Genomic DNA, 18,938 nt, shown 5'->3' on the forward strand with positions numbered 1-18,938 from the left:
GGGAAAAAAAAAAAAAAAAAAAAAAACATCCGATAATAAAATTTAATACTTACGCCAAAAACCCGGATCTGTTTGAAGGTGAAGGCGGTAGAGACAAAGATGCGGAAATCTTCGTATCACTCACTTCTTTAGGAACTGATTCTTTGGCCTGCAAATAGAAGACAAAAACAAACAAACTAAACAATTTGGCTTGAAATGGACATATTATTATTATTAGGAAGTTTAAAGTTCAGTCCCTTTTAAAATAATATTGAAAAAATAGTTTGGGGATTGAGGAAAAGAAAAGGACTATTAAAAAACAAATCAAAAAAAAAAAAAAAAAAAATCATCAGATTTACCAAGTTGATTTCACAGATCAAAAACTGAACTTATTCCAGTGAAAAAAAAAAAAAAAAAAAAAAATTCCTAGAGGAGATTTAGCTAAAAAGTTCTTGGGGTTTTTTGAGGGGAAAAACTTACGGACATAATGTGAGAGAGGGAGGAAGATCCTTTCCAAGAATATTCCTCCCTTGGCCAAGCACAGACCTGATAATATGAGGGAGACATGGGTAGAGATCAAGAATAAGTGGATAAAGATCGAGCGAACTAAAAAGAAGGTTTTAAAGATAAATTGTAACGTCGCCGTCGCGTCGTCCCGAAATCGAAGAGAGAAGAAGGACAGGATAGGAGAAAGCCAGCCGTTCCGAGAACGAAACTTATCCGTTTTTTCGCCCAGGCCGCTCCGAGCAGGTTTCTTGTAAGCAAACAGAAATTAATGTCCAATCCCATGGATATCAAATGTTGTAAACTGTATAAGAAAGTACGTATGATTTTGCTGTTGTCAAGTATAAACATTGATGTGCAGAAGTATAAAATTATTATTGTTTACTTCAATGAGTATAACTTACTTGATCTCTGATATAGTCGGTGACTTGATGGGACATGGAAGACACTTCGGTGTGGGGATCTGCATCCAAGATTGCCAATCCTAAAAAAAAAAGAAGTTCAATCAAAAATCAAATCATTAACCTTTGTGGTAAACCAGAAAGATTTTTCTCAACTTTTGTGGATATCACACCATTACTAATTGCCTCCTTTACTATTGATTTTCATCTGCTCGTATCATCAATGTACACCGGTAATGCCGCCGTACAACTGCTAAGGGCTTAAGTGATGGGGGTTTTACCCTCCAAAAAGATACCTCCGTATTTTGTAAACCATTAGGTAATGTTTTCATGTACTTCGGAAATTAGCTCATATGAAGCATTTCTCGATTTCTACCTTCCTTTCTTTCTCTCTTCCTACCTTTCTTTCTTTCTTTCTTTCTTTCTTCGTTTCTTTCCTCCTTTTTTCATACCTTTCATTTTTTTCTTTTTTTGGCTTCTATTTTGGTTTCCAACATCTGTAATATATACTAAATTTAATAGCTCTTCCGAGACAGTACATACCTTCAATATCCTCAATCGGTACTAGGTTTTTCTTTTTGATTTTCTCGGGCATTTTCGACAGCTTATCTCGGAGCTTGCTCTTCTCGTCTTCCTTATTGGTCATTTGAATGAGCACATGCATTGTTAATTTTGCTCTATTGTAATCCTCGAGGCCAACATAGCGCTAGGTTTTTCTTTTTGATTTTCTCGGGCATTTTCGACAGCTTATCTCGCAGTTTGCTCTTCTCGTCTTCCTTATTGGTCATTTGAATGAGCACATGCATTGTTAATTTTGCTCTATTGTAATCCTCGAGGCCAACATAGCACTCTAACATTTTTCTGTATACAACTAGCCTGTAAAGAATTGAAAGGAAATTTTTTGGCCATGATGGATTTTTTAGAGCTTTGGAACATTATTGAGGTCCTCACAAGGAAAAGTGTTTCGGCCTTTTGGGTATCCGAAATGTAATCATAACTTTCACTCTGGTGGGAATTGAATTATATTTCAATTTATTAATGTTTATTTTTTGTGGAAATAGTTTACATAAACTAAATAGACCCCTTTAGCTGGTAATTATTGAAAGATATGTAATATTATTCATATTAATGTTTATTTTTTGTGGAAATAGTTTACATAAACTAAATAGACCCCTTTAGCTGGTAATTATTGAAAGATATGTAATATTATTAATGGTGACATATGGGTTCAAAAGGCCTTTGAACAATAAGATACATCTTTTGGCCAAGCATCAATATTCTTTCCCTTGGTTTGGAACTCTTGTATCTCTCATTCTCTCCCTTTCAGAAGACAAAATAGAAGAGAAAAATTGCCTATGGAACCATACTATTTATGAATTTAGTTCGTACAGGATACACTTTAGAATCTGTATGAAGTGGAGACCCTCCAGGTTTCTTTGAAAGACTGAATTTGTATTCAAACAAAAAACTTTAAATTGTATCTCTCATTCTCTCCCTTTCAGAAGACAAAATAGAAAAGAAAAATTGCCTATGGAACCATCCTATTTATGAATTTAGTTCATACAGGATACACTTTAGAATCTGTATGAAGTGGAGACCCTCCAGGTTTCTTTGAAAGACTGAATTTGTATTCAAACAAAAAACTTTAACCCTGATGATAAAAACCCTTAAGGGTCTTTTACTATATTCTGGTAGCTGGTAGCACAAATCCATTGTCTTCTAAGATATTTTCTTTAATTATTATACATTTAGTCTCATGAATGGATATTATTTTTTTATAGAAGGACAAAGGAAATGCATTTTTGCTTTAAATAACTGAACCTTGTAGGTATAGTTTTTTAAGGTATAAAATTGGTAGCACAAATCCATTGTCTTCTAAGATATTTTCTTTAATTATTATACATATAGTCTCATGAATAGATATTATTTTTTTATAGAAGGACAAAGGAAATGCATTTTTGCTTTAAATAACTGAACCTTGTAGGTATAGTTTTTTAAGGTATAAAAAAACTGATTTAGTTTTATTTCTTGTTTGTTGATTTAATTTATTTAATATTTTATTTAGCGATAAAAGGTTTTGAGTGAGATTAGCCTATGGTGTACCAATGAAACCTCTGAGGTTTTCATTCATTTTACATTTCCAACAATCAGGCAGACTTAGTTTGTAAGTTTTAACATAGATCTTAAACAAATCTTATGAAATTGCTGGAAAGATTGGTTGTTAAATTATTTCTTAGTTTTATTGAATCTTCTTGTGTTAAACCTTCCAAACATTCTCCATTGATTCTTTGTCCAAACTCTTTTTTCCTTCAAAATTTAAAACGTTCTGAAAAATATAGAAAAATGTCTATTAACTAGTAGTCTCATTAGAATGAGATACTTTTGAATTACTTTGAATTTTCTATTATTTACACCACTGTTAAGAATCCGGGATCTGTTATCCTATATCCAGTGAATCCAGGATTTTAGTGATTGGGTTGATAGTTGTGTGAAAAATGTTCACGTTGTGTCCAGTTTATTATGTTTTTGGGATTGGGTAATCGTGTTCTTATTTGTTTTCATCTTTAGTTTTTGTTATTATTTTCTTTCTTTTTTTTTTCGTATTACTTTTTTTCTACAGTCAATATATCATTTTTAGTTTCAAATGATTTGACCATGTGAGGAAAATACCCATGATTTATCATTTACTTTAATTTTTTTCCCTTTGTTATTATGGGTAATCGTGTTCTTCTTTGTTTTCATCTTTAGTTTTTGTTATTATTTTCTTTCTTTTTTTTTTTTTTTCGTATTACTTTTTTTCTACAGTCAATATATCATTTTTAGTTTCAAATGATTTGACTATGTGAGGAAAATACCCATGATTTATCTGATTTATCATTTACTTTAATTTTTTTCCCTTTGTTATTTTGAAACGTACCTCTACTATGTTCATAAATAAAATATCTGAATTATTATTATACTATATTGAACTTGTACTCATACTCTAATTTTAAAAAGTAAACAATTTTTATTGTCAACTTTTCAGCTGCTCTGATCAGTTATTCAGGGCCTCCCAAACTTTTTATTCGTGTCTCCCTTATTGGAAAGTTTGGGAACCGTTCATTTTATTATAGATCATCAATGTTCTGTGGTTTGTTATCAGGTCATCATACTATTTCGTGCCATTCATGTCTTCTTTATTCAAACATTTCTGTCCCAAGTTAAGGAAACACGTTTGTATAGATCGCTGGCAAAGTATGTAATCTCGATAGGGGGGAACCAAGTTCTCATCGAGTAAAGTCATCAATTGAGTGAACTTTTCTAGAGCTTTTTCATATAATCCGTTTTCCTTGTAGTTGTTTGCTAAACGAAACAGAGACTCCGTATCCTGAAACGCAAATATATTATGTTAGTTTTAAGTTAGCTTGTGTTATTTATCTGTTAATTATTTTGGGGGTGTTTTAGTCTCGCTGGTGGACGTTAACTGACACTGTACCATCCCGTCACAGGTGGAAAATCTCAGGCAGACGATTCCTGTATTTCTGTGAAATATTTAATTCCACGAGGGACATCTCATTCCGATTTTATTTTTAGTTTCAAAAATAAGGCACAAAATAGGTATGTGGACGTACAGAAATGGCAGGAAAGTTTCACAGAAATTGGCTTTCGAAGCGAAGGTGCAGAAAAAATATTCCAATGATCAAACTCCTGACATCAACTACGAACCGTTCTAATCTAAGGCTTACTCGGTCCAATCTATTCCCCACTCACCTGTAAATTTTTCAACCCCTTGAAAATGTTGATGAACTGGTCACACTTGTCGCACTTTATCATGAATATTCCGATGATCAAACTCCTGACATCAACTACGAACCGTTCTAATCTAAGGCTTACTTGGTCCAATCTATTCCCCACTCACCTGTAAATTTTTCAACCCCTTGAAAATGTTGATGAACTGGTCACACTTGTCGCACTTTATCATGAACTGAGTCGTATTGGTTGCCACCTTCACCACGTTGTGACAATTTTCCGTCTCACATCTAAACCTCAAGTCCTGAGCTGCCTGCATTTCTTCAAACAGTGGCCAATCGTGTTCACAAGCAATACAATGGCAGTCAAACCAGTATTGGCTTTTCAACGTGTTTTGTCGCTCCGTTTTGCGGACTTGAGAGTATAACGGGCCGTAGTTTTCACAGATCTGATCTCCTTTCTTGAAGTTTTTGCAGAGGTTGACGTAGACCATGGTGCCTCGGAAATACCTGGAGGGGAGAGTAGAAATTCAGATTTATATTACATTAAATTACATTGTATTACTTACATAATTATCTTACTAATGAAAAAACGAGGTAATGCTGACATTCTTCAGCACATACTACCTAGCCCTTGGAGTTGAATTATGCAGAAAAAATGTTAAATTTAGTATTTTGATAAAGCTGTAACTATAGCTATTGACAGGACGTGTCCTAATATCACTACAGTAGACAAAAGAACCCTGATATCGATCCTTGGAGTATTCTCTTATTATAGTCTAAACTCACCTTACAATATTGGGTTCACAAGAATGGTTGAACATGGAGAGCGTTGGGAATATTCCAGCCCCTATGAACCGAGTTTTGGAACTCTCTCCAGTGCCGACCAAATCAGCTACCTCGTGACAATTAAACTGCAGACATTTAGGACGTGTCCTAATATCACTACAGTAGACAAATGAACCCTGATATCACTACAGTAGACAAAAGACAAAAGAACCCTATTATCACTACAGTAGACAAAAGAACCCTGATATCGATCCTTGGAGTATTCTCTTAATATAGTCTAAACTCACCTTACAATATTGGGTTCACAAGAATGGTTGAACATGGAGAGCGTTGGAAATATTCCAGCCCCTATGAACCGAGTTTTGGAACTCTCTCCAGTGCCGACCAAATCAGCTACCTCGTGACAATTAAACTGCAGACATTGTATCTGATGCAGAAGCAGGCCTCCAATAAACTCTTCCAGTTCTGCAAAAACAATATTTTAGACTATTTCAAAACTGAAATCGGAAGTTGAAATTCACCCCATAGCCCATACGTGCTAGTTGCAACTTCACACAAACAGGATGGGAGCTCCTCAAAAGTATGTACCCGCAATTCTGTGAAGTCACATTGATCCACCCGTAAAACATCTTAAGCTGTGACCACACATAGTCGACAACCGTCGATCGACGAAGTGAATCTATGTTATCGAGGCAGTGTGGACGGTTTCAGTCGACATAAATCGACGGTCTTCGACTATGTGTGGACACAGCTTATGTCTACTGACATCAAAGCTAACTCAACTAGTAATCTAGCTTCTTAATAATTTCCAATTTAACGTTCAAATTTTTAATAATTTCCAATTTAACGTTGAAATTCGATCCTCGAAAAATCACTTGGTTTAACAGATAAATTTCATTTTGAAGCTCAGTTTTCGGGAGCATTGGATGCGTTTGTAATCTGAGAGCAAAAATAACACTGAACTCGTGGTGCTTTGAAATACAAGATCTTGCTAAATACAATTCAAATTGAGTTGATTTATAAATAGAATGAATACCTACCTATAACCATGCGTTTTGTTTTATACCGACGACATCGAGAAGCTTACCGGCATGGTATGTTTCATGATTAAATTTGTCGCAATATCTACCTAACGTGTACCTATATATATATATAAGTACACGTTAAATTAATTGAGGGAGTCTAACACCCATATTTATGAACAAAATGTGCTCAAGCATCAATTCCAAACATCTGATTGGCCAAAAAAATTTCAAGACTGATCTGAGACCGAGAATTTTTGTTAATAAATACGGGTGTAAATTACATTCACCTAGGTACTACGAAAACCGAAATATGAAACGAAATACAATCTGAAGTGAAATTTTATACCTATACGATTCACTGTAAAGTATACTCCTTAGTAAAATATGCGATCCAGAGTAAAATATACGACGCTAAGGGCCGAATCATAAAATCCGATCCAAAATCCAAGATTTGTAAAGCTAAGCGTCGTACCTAATATGTGTCATGTCACTGTATTAGCGTAACTTTCTCATTTCCAGAACTTTTTTCCAATGTCGATTTTCGCAATGCGTTGGTATCTAACTGCCTATCAAAGAGGCATTAAGTAGACAGCCCTTTTTTCTTATTTTTTTTGTCTGTTTCTTCATACCTTTCCTCTCCCTCTACTCAAGAGGTCTCCCTCGGAAAGGTAAACCATCTAACTGAGCAAATTATTGTCTGTTTCTTCATACCTTTCCTCTCCCTCTACTCAAGAGGTCTCCCTCGGAAAGGTAAACCATCTAACTGAGCAAATTAGAAGAAAGTAAAAAGCAAATTTCGTTTTATTATAAATATTTATCTTTATTGAAAATTGTGCTATAATGATTTTCTTGGAAATATAAAATAAATCGAATTTTAAATTAATAATGATCAATAATAATGAATTTTATAAAGGACTTACATTGACTTTATCTACCCACTAGGTAGGTATATTAACTAAGTATAAAAAATATGTCAGGAATTTTTTTTTTTTTTTTAAAAACCGTGAATAAACTGAGAATAACTCAAAAGAAGACAATATAAGTAACTTCTATCTCAACGGAATCTCCAAACCAATGGTCAAAATGTAGGAGAAACCTCCCCTCAACAATGTAGGGACATTTCCCCTGATCCCCTACTTTTTTAGTTTTCGTAGTAGGGGGTCAAGGGGAGGTTTCCTCGGACCTAGATTTTTGTCAGAGCTCATTCTCTCTTCTGCTTTCAGAAAGGAAGGTTCTCTGTTTGCTCGGGACATTTGATGTGACGTCTTCGCCTACGGGAGCGTATGCCGTGACGTCAAAGTTCACGGTTTACCGGTATTTTTTAAATCGATTTATCTCGGGATCTAAAATACCAAAAATTTCAACATGGTTTTTGGGAAATCAAGAGTTCCTATTGGAGTATTTAAGATTACCAAGGAGTCTCTCCTATGTAACTTTTCACAAAATACCAAAAATTTCAACATGGTTTTTGGGAAATCAAGAGTTCCTATTGGAGTATTTAAGATTACCAAGGAGTCTCTCCTATGTAACTTTTCACAAGAAATCGATTCGCCTACGGGAGCGTATACCGTGACGTCAAAGTTCACGATTTACCGGTATTTTTTAAATCGATTTATATCGGGATCTAGAAGTCGTAGAAGAAAAAGAAAAATTCCGTTGGTCCTCCCTCATTTTTCCTGCTATAAGACTTTGAAACATCACCCAAGTAAGCGCAACTGATCTATTTTCCATTATTCATTCATTATCCAGTCCCTTTTCACCTCCTTTATTTACGATTGACCTGCTCATTATCAGATAGCGGGTCGTAGAAGAAAAAGAAAAATTCCGTTGGTCCTCATTTTTCCTGCTCTATGACTTTGAAACATCACCCAAGTAAGCGCGACTGGAACGAACTGATCTATTTTCCATTATTCATTCATTATCCAGTCCCTTTTCACCTCCTTTATTTACGATTGACCTGCTCATTATCAGATAGCGGCAGATGGTTGAACTATATGTGGGGAAAAAATACAGTGTTGCCAGACCTTCAATATTTTTTATTATCCCCGTTTTCCCCCAGAAGACTGAGTTACGGGGATTTTTTTAAGATCCACAACTTTCTAGAGAACTAGCCGAGAACGTCCTAGAAAGCTGGAAATCACGATATTAAAGTGTTTTTGGAGAAAATACCCGTACATTATCCAAGCATCCTTAGAAACACTTTAATATGACTTATAGATATTATAATGTCTTCAAACCACATGCTATCAAGGTCAATATATACACGATATTATCCCTTACCCCATGTTAAAATTCATGTTGGTTGCAATGCGCATGCGTATGCCGTGAAACAAGCATGCAATTCAACATGAGATGCTAAATAGAGGGATAAAAACTGATACAGTCGAACCTGGATATAATAGAAATTTTTTTGGGCCCTTCATGCTGAACCTCGACATAAAAGAAACTGAATACATATAGTGGAAACCTGGATATAAGAGAAAAAAAGAGTGGTCCCCTGGATTCCCTTATATCCAGGTACGACTGTACCTACCACAGATTTCTATAAATTATAATAGTAGAAATCTGTGGTACCTACTATCTGAATTTTGTCCCATTTTTTATTTCCCTCGAACATCCTCGCAAGCTGGCAACACTGGCTCTGATGATGTGTCTGCATTTTTGTTTGTTTACAAAATTTTGTGATAGGAAAGAAATCAAAATGAACTGGTTGGAAGTTTTCAACTGAAATCTATTTTATTTTCTCTACATTTCCAATCACTATCTGTCAATTAAACTGGTAAATCTAGAGATAACTCTTCAGTTTTCAAGCTCACTGTGTTTTGTACTCATCCTGTTTCTTGATCTCAAATAAGTTCAGACTCGAACGTCTGTCCTGTCGGTTACTTTCCAAATTTTTTTTGTAAAGTTGTGAACCATATTTTTTCAGTTTTCTTCCACGCACAATTATTTAGAAATAGCTCGAGAACAGCATGAATCCGTCAGGTCAATACTCAATGAATTCGGTGATAAATAAGGACTACATTGCCCGGGCAGAAATCTTTGCCGATAGGGTAAGTACGGTACCTACTCCACAACTTCAAAGTTAGCTCAGATTACCTGTTGGAAAACAACCTCTCATGACATTGAAACTTGGGTCCAAATTTCCAAACTCAACTCCTAGAAATGGTAGCTAAATGGTGACATATGGGTTCAAAAGGCCTTTGAACAATAAGATACATCTTTTGGCCAAGCATCAATATTCTTTCCCTTGGTTTGGAACTTAGGACACCTCAATATTAAAAATTTGAAACTTTCACTTACTTATATGTTGGAATGTTAATGACATAACCTGATACCCAGTGAGTTTCACAATTTGTGTTCAAGACCATGCATTGTAATATTATGATCACATAATCATTTTGGTTGTTCCCCACAGAATAGAAAGGGTACATTTTTATGTGAGCAGCATTCTTTTAGATCTATTCCTTGCACTGATTTTCTAACAAACTTGCTTATTTTATTTTTCTTCACCTTGTTTTATTTCATTTTGTTCCAGGTATACCAGTCTACTAAAGCTTATTTACCAACAATATCCAGAGCTTGCCTAATCTCAACTTTCTTAGAAGATGGTTTACGGATGTGGTTTCAGTGGAATGAACAGAGGGAATACATGGACTTATCTTGGCATTGTGGTTATTTCTTAGGTTCTCTATTTGTGATGATTAATCTCATTGGACAGTTAGGAGGTTGTATTTTAGTATTACTTCAGAAGAGGGTACCATTAGCTGTAGGAGCACTGTTCTTCATCGTTCTAATATTATTTCACTTTCTGTGTTCTTATTTATGTCTTACTTTTGTTCCGGAGTTAACTTTTCCTTCAGGCATAGGTGTGTGTCATGCAGGGCATCCGCGTAATGCTTCATTTTGATCGAGAGGATCGTACGAGTCTTCAGACTTTCAATATACACATTACCTGCAAAGTAATGATAACTTTTGCATAAATTCTCATTTTGCATAAAAATAAAAATGGGAAGATTTCATTACAATAGGTTGGAAAAGAAAATTGACACATCCACCATTAAAGCAGAAAAAAAAAAAAAAAAAAAAAAAAACGCCGGGTAATTTCTTTTAAAGTATCATCAATCTCATTGGACAGTTAGGAGGTTGTATTTTAGTATTACTTCAGAAGAGGGTACCATTAGCTGTAGGAGCACTGTTCTTCATCGTTCTTCTTCAGGTGTGTATTACTTAATATTAATCTTCCTTTGTCTTGTCTACTTTCAATATCTTTCATGGATAAATTTAAAGAATACCTAGTTTTTACATCTATTTTCCAAGGATATATATATAGGTATATAAAAAAATCATTTACTTTTACAGAAAAAAGGAGAAATTAATGATTGAATCCTGTTATGATTGAAAAAGTTTTACAATAATATTATCTCTCCTCATATGCATTCTTAAATGCAGATAAAATTTAATTCCGTTGTAGGTATTTGACCCAGTGACACAGCAACCTACCAATATTTTAACCATTCTAATAGGTATATAAAAAAATCATTTACTTTTACAGAAAAAAAGGAGAAATTAATGATTGAATCCTGTTATGATTGAAAAAGTTTTACAATAATATTATCTCTCCTCAAATCCATTCTTAAATGCAGATAAAATTTAATTCCGTTGTAGGTATTTGACCCAGTGACACAGCAACCTACCAATATTTTAACCATTCTAATATACTTTAATGATTTTTTTTTTTCATTTACAGACCATTGCATACAAAATTTTGTTAGACTTCCAATTTCTCATGAGAAACTTGGCTTTAGTCGGAGCTCTGCTATTAGTATTAGCTGACAGTCAACAAGAAGCCAGATCTGTGTTTGCTGGAGTTCCAAGTATAGGTATGATCCAAAGCTACAATATGTCACCTTATTAATATTTTACTCTCCATGAGATTTTTTCTCTTCCGTAGGAGTCTAAAGAAACAATAAAATTGTAATTAGGTAGTCTCTCTCTCCTCTTATTGTAAGTTATGTCTTCAAAGGCCTGTATGTTCCCCCTGAGGTTCTCTAAATTTTCAACAACATTTTTCAAAGGATCTGATACTCAACAATTTCTTTTTACAATAACTGTCGTTATTTGTAAGAATCTCTACCCACTTATGGCTATAATTTATTATGGTTTACTTCTTTTGCAGGTGACAACAAGCCAAAGAACTACATGCAGCTGGCTGGCAGAAGTTTACTTGCTTTCATGTACATCACATTGTTGCGTTTTGAAGTTACATTCTTACAGGTAACTTTTTATTCAAGATTGTTTCAAATTAGATTTAAAAACAAATCTTATGAATTAGGTGCCCTATGTTTAAGAAAAAATAAAATGAATAGGTACTTACATGGAATAGTGGTGAAATTTTTCAGGTCAATATTTGTATGAGCTCAGATTGAACTGAAATTTGTAAAAGCTTGAATATGAAATGAAATAATTTTCTTGAAAATCAAAGAATATCAAATAAATAAATCCAATTGAACTTTTTTTTTTTTAATTGAATTCATTTTAATTTCTTTCATTTTCCCTCCAGGTTATTCAAGATCTATTCGGCACAGCTCTAATGGTGTTGGTCACAATCGGGTACAAAACCAAGCTGAGTGCCCTCATCCTTGTCCTCGTCTTGTCATTCCTCAACATCTATTACAACTGCTGGTGGGTCATTCCGGCTGAAAAGGCTATGAGGGATTTCCTCAAGTATGACTTTTTCCAGGTAAGCTTATAAGGGTCATATTTATGAACAAAATACTGGCTCTCAAGCTGAACTGAAGCATCAATTCCAAACATCTCATTGGCAAAAATTTGGTTCAGCCTGACTTGAGAGTGAGAAATTTCGGTCATAAAATAGAGTGTAATACTAAGGAGTTACTTTTACTTCAGCAGTAGGCTAATATTATAACTGTGGTCAAATTCTCATACTGTGTTAAGGATGAAATTCCATACCTCGTCTGGAATTGAACCCCTGTCCTCTTGTTTACCAGACGAGCATCTTTGGGCCACTACAATACCTAGGCATTTAATTTCTAATTATTTTATTATGTGACTGCACAAGTGGTTATAATTTGTGATACAAAGTCGTACATTTAATCATGATGTCTGGAATTGAACCCCTGTCCTCTTGTTTACCAGGCAAGCATCTTTGAGCCACTACAGTACCTAGGCATTTAATTTCTAATTATTTTATTATGTGACTGCACAAGTGGTTATAATTTGTGATACAAAGTCGTACATTTAATCATGAAAAATATTAATCTGTGCTCTAGAAAAGTGCAGATCCTAGACTTAGTGGTTTGGCACTCGCCTGATAAACACGAGGGCGCGGGTTCGAATACCACGCACCTTGACCACAATGATAGCGAGGTAGGTGTTTAATAATTGCTAAGAATTTCCCAGTCTACATCCTGTATTGGAGAGGCCAACCTTGAAAAATCATGGATCGGGATATGAATCAGTGCTCCAGAAAAGTGCAGATCCTAGACTCAGTGGTTTGGCACTCGCCTGATAAACACGAGGGCGCGGGTTCGAATCCCACGCACCTTGACCACAATGCTAGCGAGGTAGGTGTTTAATAATTGCTAAGAATTTCCCAGTCTACATCCTGTATTGGAGAGGCCAACCTTGAAAAATCATAGATCGGGAACAATTGGTTATTTACTATTAGTTATTATGTTGTGGATAAGTAGTAGAGTTGTTTGTGTTCCACCTGACTAAATTCCAGTATCACTTCACCAGTGGATATAGTTTCTTCCTTTCCTTTTTTTTCGAATCAGTGATAGATAGGTTCTCGAGCTCCATGTAGAAGATCCCGGGTTCGAATCTAAGTTTCTACAGACTTTTTTTGTTCAGAAATACTTTTTTTTTAGAAGTACCTACAACCAAGTAACATACGTTGCACGATTAAAAACACGATAGTACTTACATGAGGTTGATAAGGCTATCAAAATACATAATTATCGGTAGTATAATATGCGTATTGATAAAACCGAGATAGAATATCGTACAGTTATCGTTAGATATTGAGTAACCCACGTGCTTTTTTGCACGTATATGTAAACCAGTTGAAGGTTATGGGTAAACCTTGAATGGCAGAATCAGGTACACGGGAGAAATGTAAACAATAATAATATTCAAGTGCTCCACTCTCTATATTTTGTTTTCCAATGTAGTATTATAGTCTTATCAGTTTATGAATAGTGAAAGTAAATAGGTAATTATGTATTCCCTGAAGTCAATAATTATAGCTTTCTAAAACATATTGGGACGCAGAAATGATTTCTAAGCATTGTAGAAAGTGTCTATCTTCAATATTTTTTATTATCCCCTTTTTCCCCCAGAAGACTGAGTTATGGGGATTTTTTTAAGATCCACAAGCTTTCTAGAGAACTAGCCGAGAACGTCCCAGAAAGCTGGAAATCACGATATGTATTAAAGTGTTTTTGGAGAAAATACCCGTACATTATCCAAGCATCCTTAGAAACACTTTAATATGACTATAGATAATGTCTTCAAACCACATGCTATCAAGGTCAATTTATACACGATATTATCCCTTACCCCATGTTAAAATTCATGTTGGTTGCAATGCGCATGCGTATGTATATACGCATGCAATTCAACATGAGATGCTAAATAGAGGGATAAAAACTGACACAGTCGAACCTGGATTTAATATGTATAGAAATTTTTTCGGGCCCTTCATGCTGAACCTCGACATAAAAGAAACTGAATATAGTGGAAACCTGGATATAAGAGAGAAAAAGAGTGGTCCCCTGGATTCCCTTATATCCAGGTACGACTGTACCTACCACAGATTTCTTTAAAAATCTGTGGTACCTACTATCTGAATTTTGTCCCATTTTTTATTTCCCTCGAACATCCTCGCAACCTGGCAACACTGGCTCTGATGATGTGTCTGCATTTTTGTTTGTTTACAAAATTTTGTGATAGGAAAGAAATCAAAATGAACTGGTTGGCAAAATCTATGCTTTGTTTACATAACAATGAAACTGTGATAAATGGCATACCAATCTTATTTGAATGATAATGTTGTTTGTAGTGACCTCAATTATGTGAAAATTGTTGATAGTAAATGTTGACATTGAACTGATAGTATGGAATTAAAACTATTATTTATCTATGGGGGGTAGATAATTGTGTGATTTTGACTGTCGATGTGTGTACTATTTTCTCAACTACTATTTTATCTCATCAAGATGATGGTTTGTTAAGATTAATTTTGTCTGATGCACAGTTTCTGAAATTATTGTGATTCTTTGGTCAATAATTATCATCACCGACTTTTACCAATTTTCAAATTGATCTTATAAGATCCTGTGTCTATACCTTATGATCCTCATGGGTGTTGTTTCTATTTTTCCTACAACAGTTATTTTATATTGTTTTTTCTTCTTTTTCCAGACACTATCTGTGATTGGAGGACTGCTCATGATCGTACTGCGAGGACCAGGATCAGTGTCCATGGATCAGCACAAGAAGAATTGGTAAAACAAACAATATACGGCAAGAGAACAATGTGTATATTAGTGTGCAATATATCCAGTTCCATATTAATGAAGACAGTGTCAATTTTATAGACATTGCAAAATGCCTCTTGTGGTAGGAATAAAAATGATTTATGAAAGCTCAACTATTTTTATTTAATGTCTTGCAGAAGTTTTGTTTTTGACGGAAGCGAGCTTTTTTTTCTGACAGCTAAGTACTTTGTCTCTCTACGTTTTTTTTTTTTTTTTTAAAAAATTTCCCCCAATCCGAAGTGATATGTAGCAGATGACCGATAGACCCGACTTCCAAATGAAAGGAATGAGGGAGCATTCCACTGCATGGTGAGAACTTTGTGCTGCTTGCTCACATTGCCAACTGCAGAAAATTACTCGCGAACATTTCTTACATGGAAACGGCGTCAGCGAAACACTATAAAAAGACATGATATTGCTGCAATAAATTAGTTTTCCTAGTAAAAACCCATCAGTAGATTTTCAATTATCTGCGGAAAATTCCAGTAATCAGTTAAAAGGTTGGAGAAATGTCTGTATCGATATCAAAAGAAGCGAATAATGTTTTCACGACTTCTCAAAATGATAGAAATATCCTTTTAATCCCTTGAGATGATCGTCAAATCCTTCATACATATTTCCATATGTGTTTCCTGAATCGTGCAAGGAATGTCTGTATCGATATCAAAAGCGAATAATGTTTTCACGACCTCAAAATGATAGAAATATCCTTTTAATCCCTTGAGATGATCGTCAAATCCTTCATACATATTTCCATATGTGTTTCCTGAATCGTGCTTAGTTTTCCTTACAGAATTTAATTGAGAATATTCCAGAATTTATATCAGCATTGAAATGATAACAGCACCATATTTTCTGATGTGTATACGAAATATGTACTTGGTATGGATAGCTCCATAGACTGTTTTCAAACGTCAAATTGACCCATACCTCTAATACGTACACGGAAACTTACCTTTTCAAACAATGATAGCAATGAGTTTTCGAGTACACCTCCAGAAGCACACTTGCATATGAATTCTCAACCAAGATGTTCTCTCCAACTTTGATATCTTCTCTGGCTCTGGTAAATCTGCCGTCTTTTTCATTCTGCTCAATATCTACTTTGCAGCCATGGATAGCTCCATAGACTGTTTTCAAACGTCAGATTGACCCATACCTTTAATACGTACACGGAAACTTACCTTTTCAAACAATGATAGCAATGAGTTTTCGAGTACACCTCCAGAAGCACACTTGCATATGAATTCTCGACCAAGATGTTCTCTCCAACTTTGATATCTTCTCTGGCTCTGGTAAATCTGCCGTCTTTTTCATTCTGCTCAATATCTACTTTGCAGCTGAGAGTTGTGAAATCTTTGTTACTCTTGTCGAACGTTTTTAGAGGATTCGAAGGTTTGCTTAATTGTTCTGAAACAGGGGATGGATGTTTTCTTGAAATTCGAAAGTACATATAGGTAAAATATACTTCGTTTATCCTGCTGAAATTGGACTGAAATTCCCTTTACCCAATGAGTTTCACAATTATGTTTGTGGTATCCTGATTAAGATAGTGAAATCACTGAAATCATTATCATTTCACTGATAGTATCATGAGTGAAATGATAAAAGATTGATTCCAGAAGATTATATCCTGATTAGTTCCTCAACTGTTCTGCGACTATTCTTTTAATAGGTGGAATACACCTTGTTTATCCTGCTGAAATAGGACTGAAATTCCCTTTACCCAATGAGTTTCACACTTATGTTTTTGGTATCCTGATTAAGATAGTGAAATCATTATCAAGTTTATCATTTCACTCATAGTATCATGAGTGAAATGATAAAAGATTGATTCCAGAAGATTATATCCTGATTAGTTCCTCAACTGTTCTGCGACTATTCTTTTAAATCGTCTGTGGATTTTGGCCTTGTAAAATTTCAATTAGGTACCTTTTTATAAAGAGGTTGAAATTATCATTAAACCAACAGCTTACCGTTTGACAGGTTTTTGTGTTTGGACAACATAGAGATCATGATTTGGATGTCCTCTTGTAAAATTTCAATTAGGTACCTTTTTATGAAGAGGTTGAAATTATCATTAAACCAACAGCTTACCGTTTGACAGGTTTTTGTGTTTGGACAACATAGAGATCATGATTTGGATGTCCTCAAAGCCTGACGACATGAAACCAGTAGACAAGATCGATGTAACAAAGCCTGGTGACACAAAACCAGTAGACAAGGTCGATGTAACAAAGCCTGATGACACAAAGCCAGTAGACAAGGTCGATATAACAAAATCTGACGACACAAAACCAGTAGACAAGGTTGATGTAACAAAGCCTGACGACACAAAACCAGTAGAGAAGGAGTAAAAGTAGTTGTTCATAAAATGCCCCTAATAAATTAACCATTACATTATATTATTGTCTGAGACCTTTACTGAACTGTTTTTTGGCATGAGGCCCAAATCCTAATAGATTTGGACCGTCAAAGTAGGGCCTGTCGGCCTGTAGTCTTTGAGTGCTTTGAACATTTGAACAGTCTAGAACGCGTTTCGGGTTTATTGAATTTCATCAGCTAGACTGCTAGACATACCCCTCAGCTGCTGTTCATAACTTGAAGTGTTATGTGTTGTTATACTCGTAATAATAGATACTTCCGTCGAAATTATGTAGATGGAAAAGTCGAAAACTTGTACCTACAGCTACAGTGAATTCGAATGCGCCACAAATCCAATTATTGAAGTTTTGTTGTTTATTGGCAGTGCATGATTTTGGCAAACACAGACGTATTTATCTACATGCTGTTTTTGTTGCTTTTCCGAAAAGTTTTCAGCAAATGGTGTTAGCAATAAGCAAATACATCTATGAAGAATACAAATACAATCACCTTTCTTTTACTTTGTAGGTGATGTCTTTTGGATAACCCAAATCTAATGCCACTCGAATATCCTCCAGGGTTTCTTCATACTTTTCTAGGTGATACAGGACTGCAGATCGATTGGCAAAGATGATGGAAACGTCTTTGTTTGTGCCTAATGAAAGAGAATGAGATGCAAATGTTAAGCTAATATATGAGGGTCAAATTTAAAATCTTGAGGCTTAGAGTATACCTTTGAGTAGGCATTTGTAGTATTAAATCACCATTCCAGAATACACTTCCCACCCTTTTTAATGTAATGTTAGTTGGCTCTTGAATTTCTAATAATGACCTTTTATCACAACTCGCACACTCAAAGTGAAATCAAAAACATTGTTATTGACATTCACAGCATTGCTGATGTGGCGTGCAAAGTTGAAAACCATTTCGGAGCCCATGTAACTTTGGGGATTGATACAATAAAATAGGTAGGTAGGTAGGTAGGTACCTTATTGCATGAGTCATGTTACAACTGTTACATGCACCCTATTCAAGACGTCAATAGAAGGTTGTTGTTGTTGGTAATGTTAATTGACTGTTGACTTTTAACACACCTATCAGGTTTATTAGAAGACTCTATTGGGTGATGTGGTGGTACTTTGTATGCTGCGCTTATCAAGTTTACTATCAGAATTAGTTGCTACATCTGGAGAAATTGGCTAAGAGGTTTTATGAGGTATTTTGAAATTGAAACAGACAAACTTACCTTCAATAAACTCAATATGAATCAAAGCTTGGTTATACATGTCCAGAGCTTCCTTGTATTCCTCCTTCTGAAAACACTTGTTTCCTTTATCCTTGAAACTTTGAGCCACGCCATTGTCCTTTGAAGATTCGAAGTTGAATTTGAAATTCAAATCAGTTAGCGAGCTTTTCTCCCGAATGTAAATGAATTTAGTCTCATCGTTGGGGCAGCTCATGAAGTTATTCTTATCATTTTCATCCAGCTTAGCACGTAACTCATCATGATATTCTTTGAAGAACTTGAAATCCTTAATCGTAAGTCCTTCCCCTCTCATTTTTCAAATTCCTACTTGTTGAATT

The 18,938-nt window shown here is 34.9% G+C and overlaps 2 protein-coding genes across 2 annotated transcripts; one reads left to right on the forward strand and one right to left on the reverse strand.

The window, feature by feature from the left end:
* Window positions 1-2,908: 2,908 nt before the first annotated feature.
* LOC103510383 (SET and MYND domain-containing protein 4-like) lies at window positions 2,909-18,919 on the reverse strand. Its single transcript, XM_026824438.1, has 11 exons — window positions 18,601-18,919; window positions 17,865-18,009; window positions 16,967-17,043; window positions 16,175-16,400; window positions 15,946-16,119; window positions 15,190-15,387; window positions 6,489-6,541; window positions 5,689-5,866; window positions 5,402-5,557; window positions 4,783-5,122; window positions 2,909-4,251 (listed from the first exon to the last, which is right to left on the reverse strand). Exons 1-11 carry the CDS (start codon window positions 18,911-18,913, stop codon window positions 4,036-4,038), a joined length of 2,076 nt encoding a protein of 691 aa, XP_026680239.1. The 5' UTR covers window positions 18,914-18,919; the 3' UTR covers window positions 2,909-4,035.
* Window positions 9,111-15,106, forward strand: LOC103510380 (surfeit locus protein 4 homolog). Its single transcript, XM_008475032.3, has 7 exons — window positions 9,111-9,479; window positions 9,965-10,154; window positions 10,572-10,645; window positions 11,177-11,309; window positions 11,606-11,703; window positions 11,990-12,169; window positions 14,875-15,106. The coding sequence occupies exons 1-7, from the start codon at window positions 9,399-9,401 to the stop codon at window positions 14,959-14,961; spliced, it is 843 nt and encodes a 280-aa protein (XP_008473254.1). The 5' UTR covers window positions 9,111-9,398; the 3' UTR covers window positions 14,962-15,106.
* Window positions 18,920-18,938: the final 19 nt, after the last annotated feature.

Source organism: Diaphorina citri, unplaced genomic scaffold (assembly GCF_000475195.1).
Source record: "Diaphorina citri unplaced genomic scaffold, Diaci psyllid genome assembly version 1.1 scaffold592, whole genome shotgun sequence".
Lineage (NCBI taxonomy): Eukaryota > Metazoa > Arthropoda > Insecta > Hemiptera > Psyllidae > Diaphorina > Diaphorina citri.

Excerpts from the sequence above, each read along its gene's own strand:
- LOC103510380 (XM_008475032.3), top strand. The coding sequence starts at position 9,399 with ATGAATCCGTCAGGTCAATACTCAATGAATTCGGTGATAAATAAGGAC. Across the intron at positions 10,155-10,571 it reads TCTCATTGGACAGTTAGGAG|GTTGTATTTTAGTATTACTT; the intron begins GTTGTATTTTAG and ends GACAGTTAGGAG. Across the intron at positions 11,704-11,989 it reads TTGAAGTTACATTCTTACAG|GTTATTCAAGATCTATTCGG; the intron begins GTAACTTTTTAT and ends TTTTCCCTCCAG.
- LOC103510383 (XM_026824438.1), bottom strand. The coding sequence starts at position 18,913 with ATGAGAGGGGAAGGACTTACGATTAAGGATTTCAAGTTCTTCAAAGAA. Across the intron at positions 6,542-15,189 it reads TTAAAAAAAAAAAAAAAAAC|GTACACGTTAGGTAGATATT; the intron begins GTAGAGAGACAA and ends ATATATATATAG. Across the intron at positions 5,867-6,488 it reads TCATGAAACATACCATGCCG|AACTGGAAGAGTTTATTGGA; the intron begins GTAAGCTTCTCG and ends TTGTTTTTGCAG.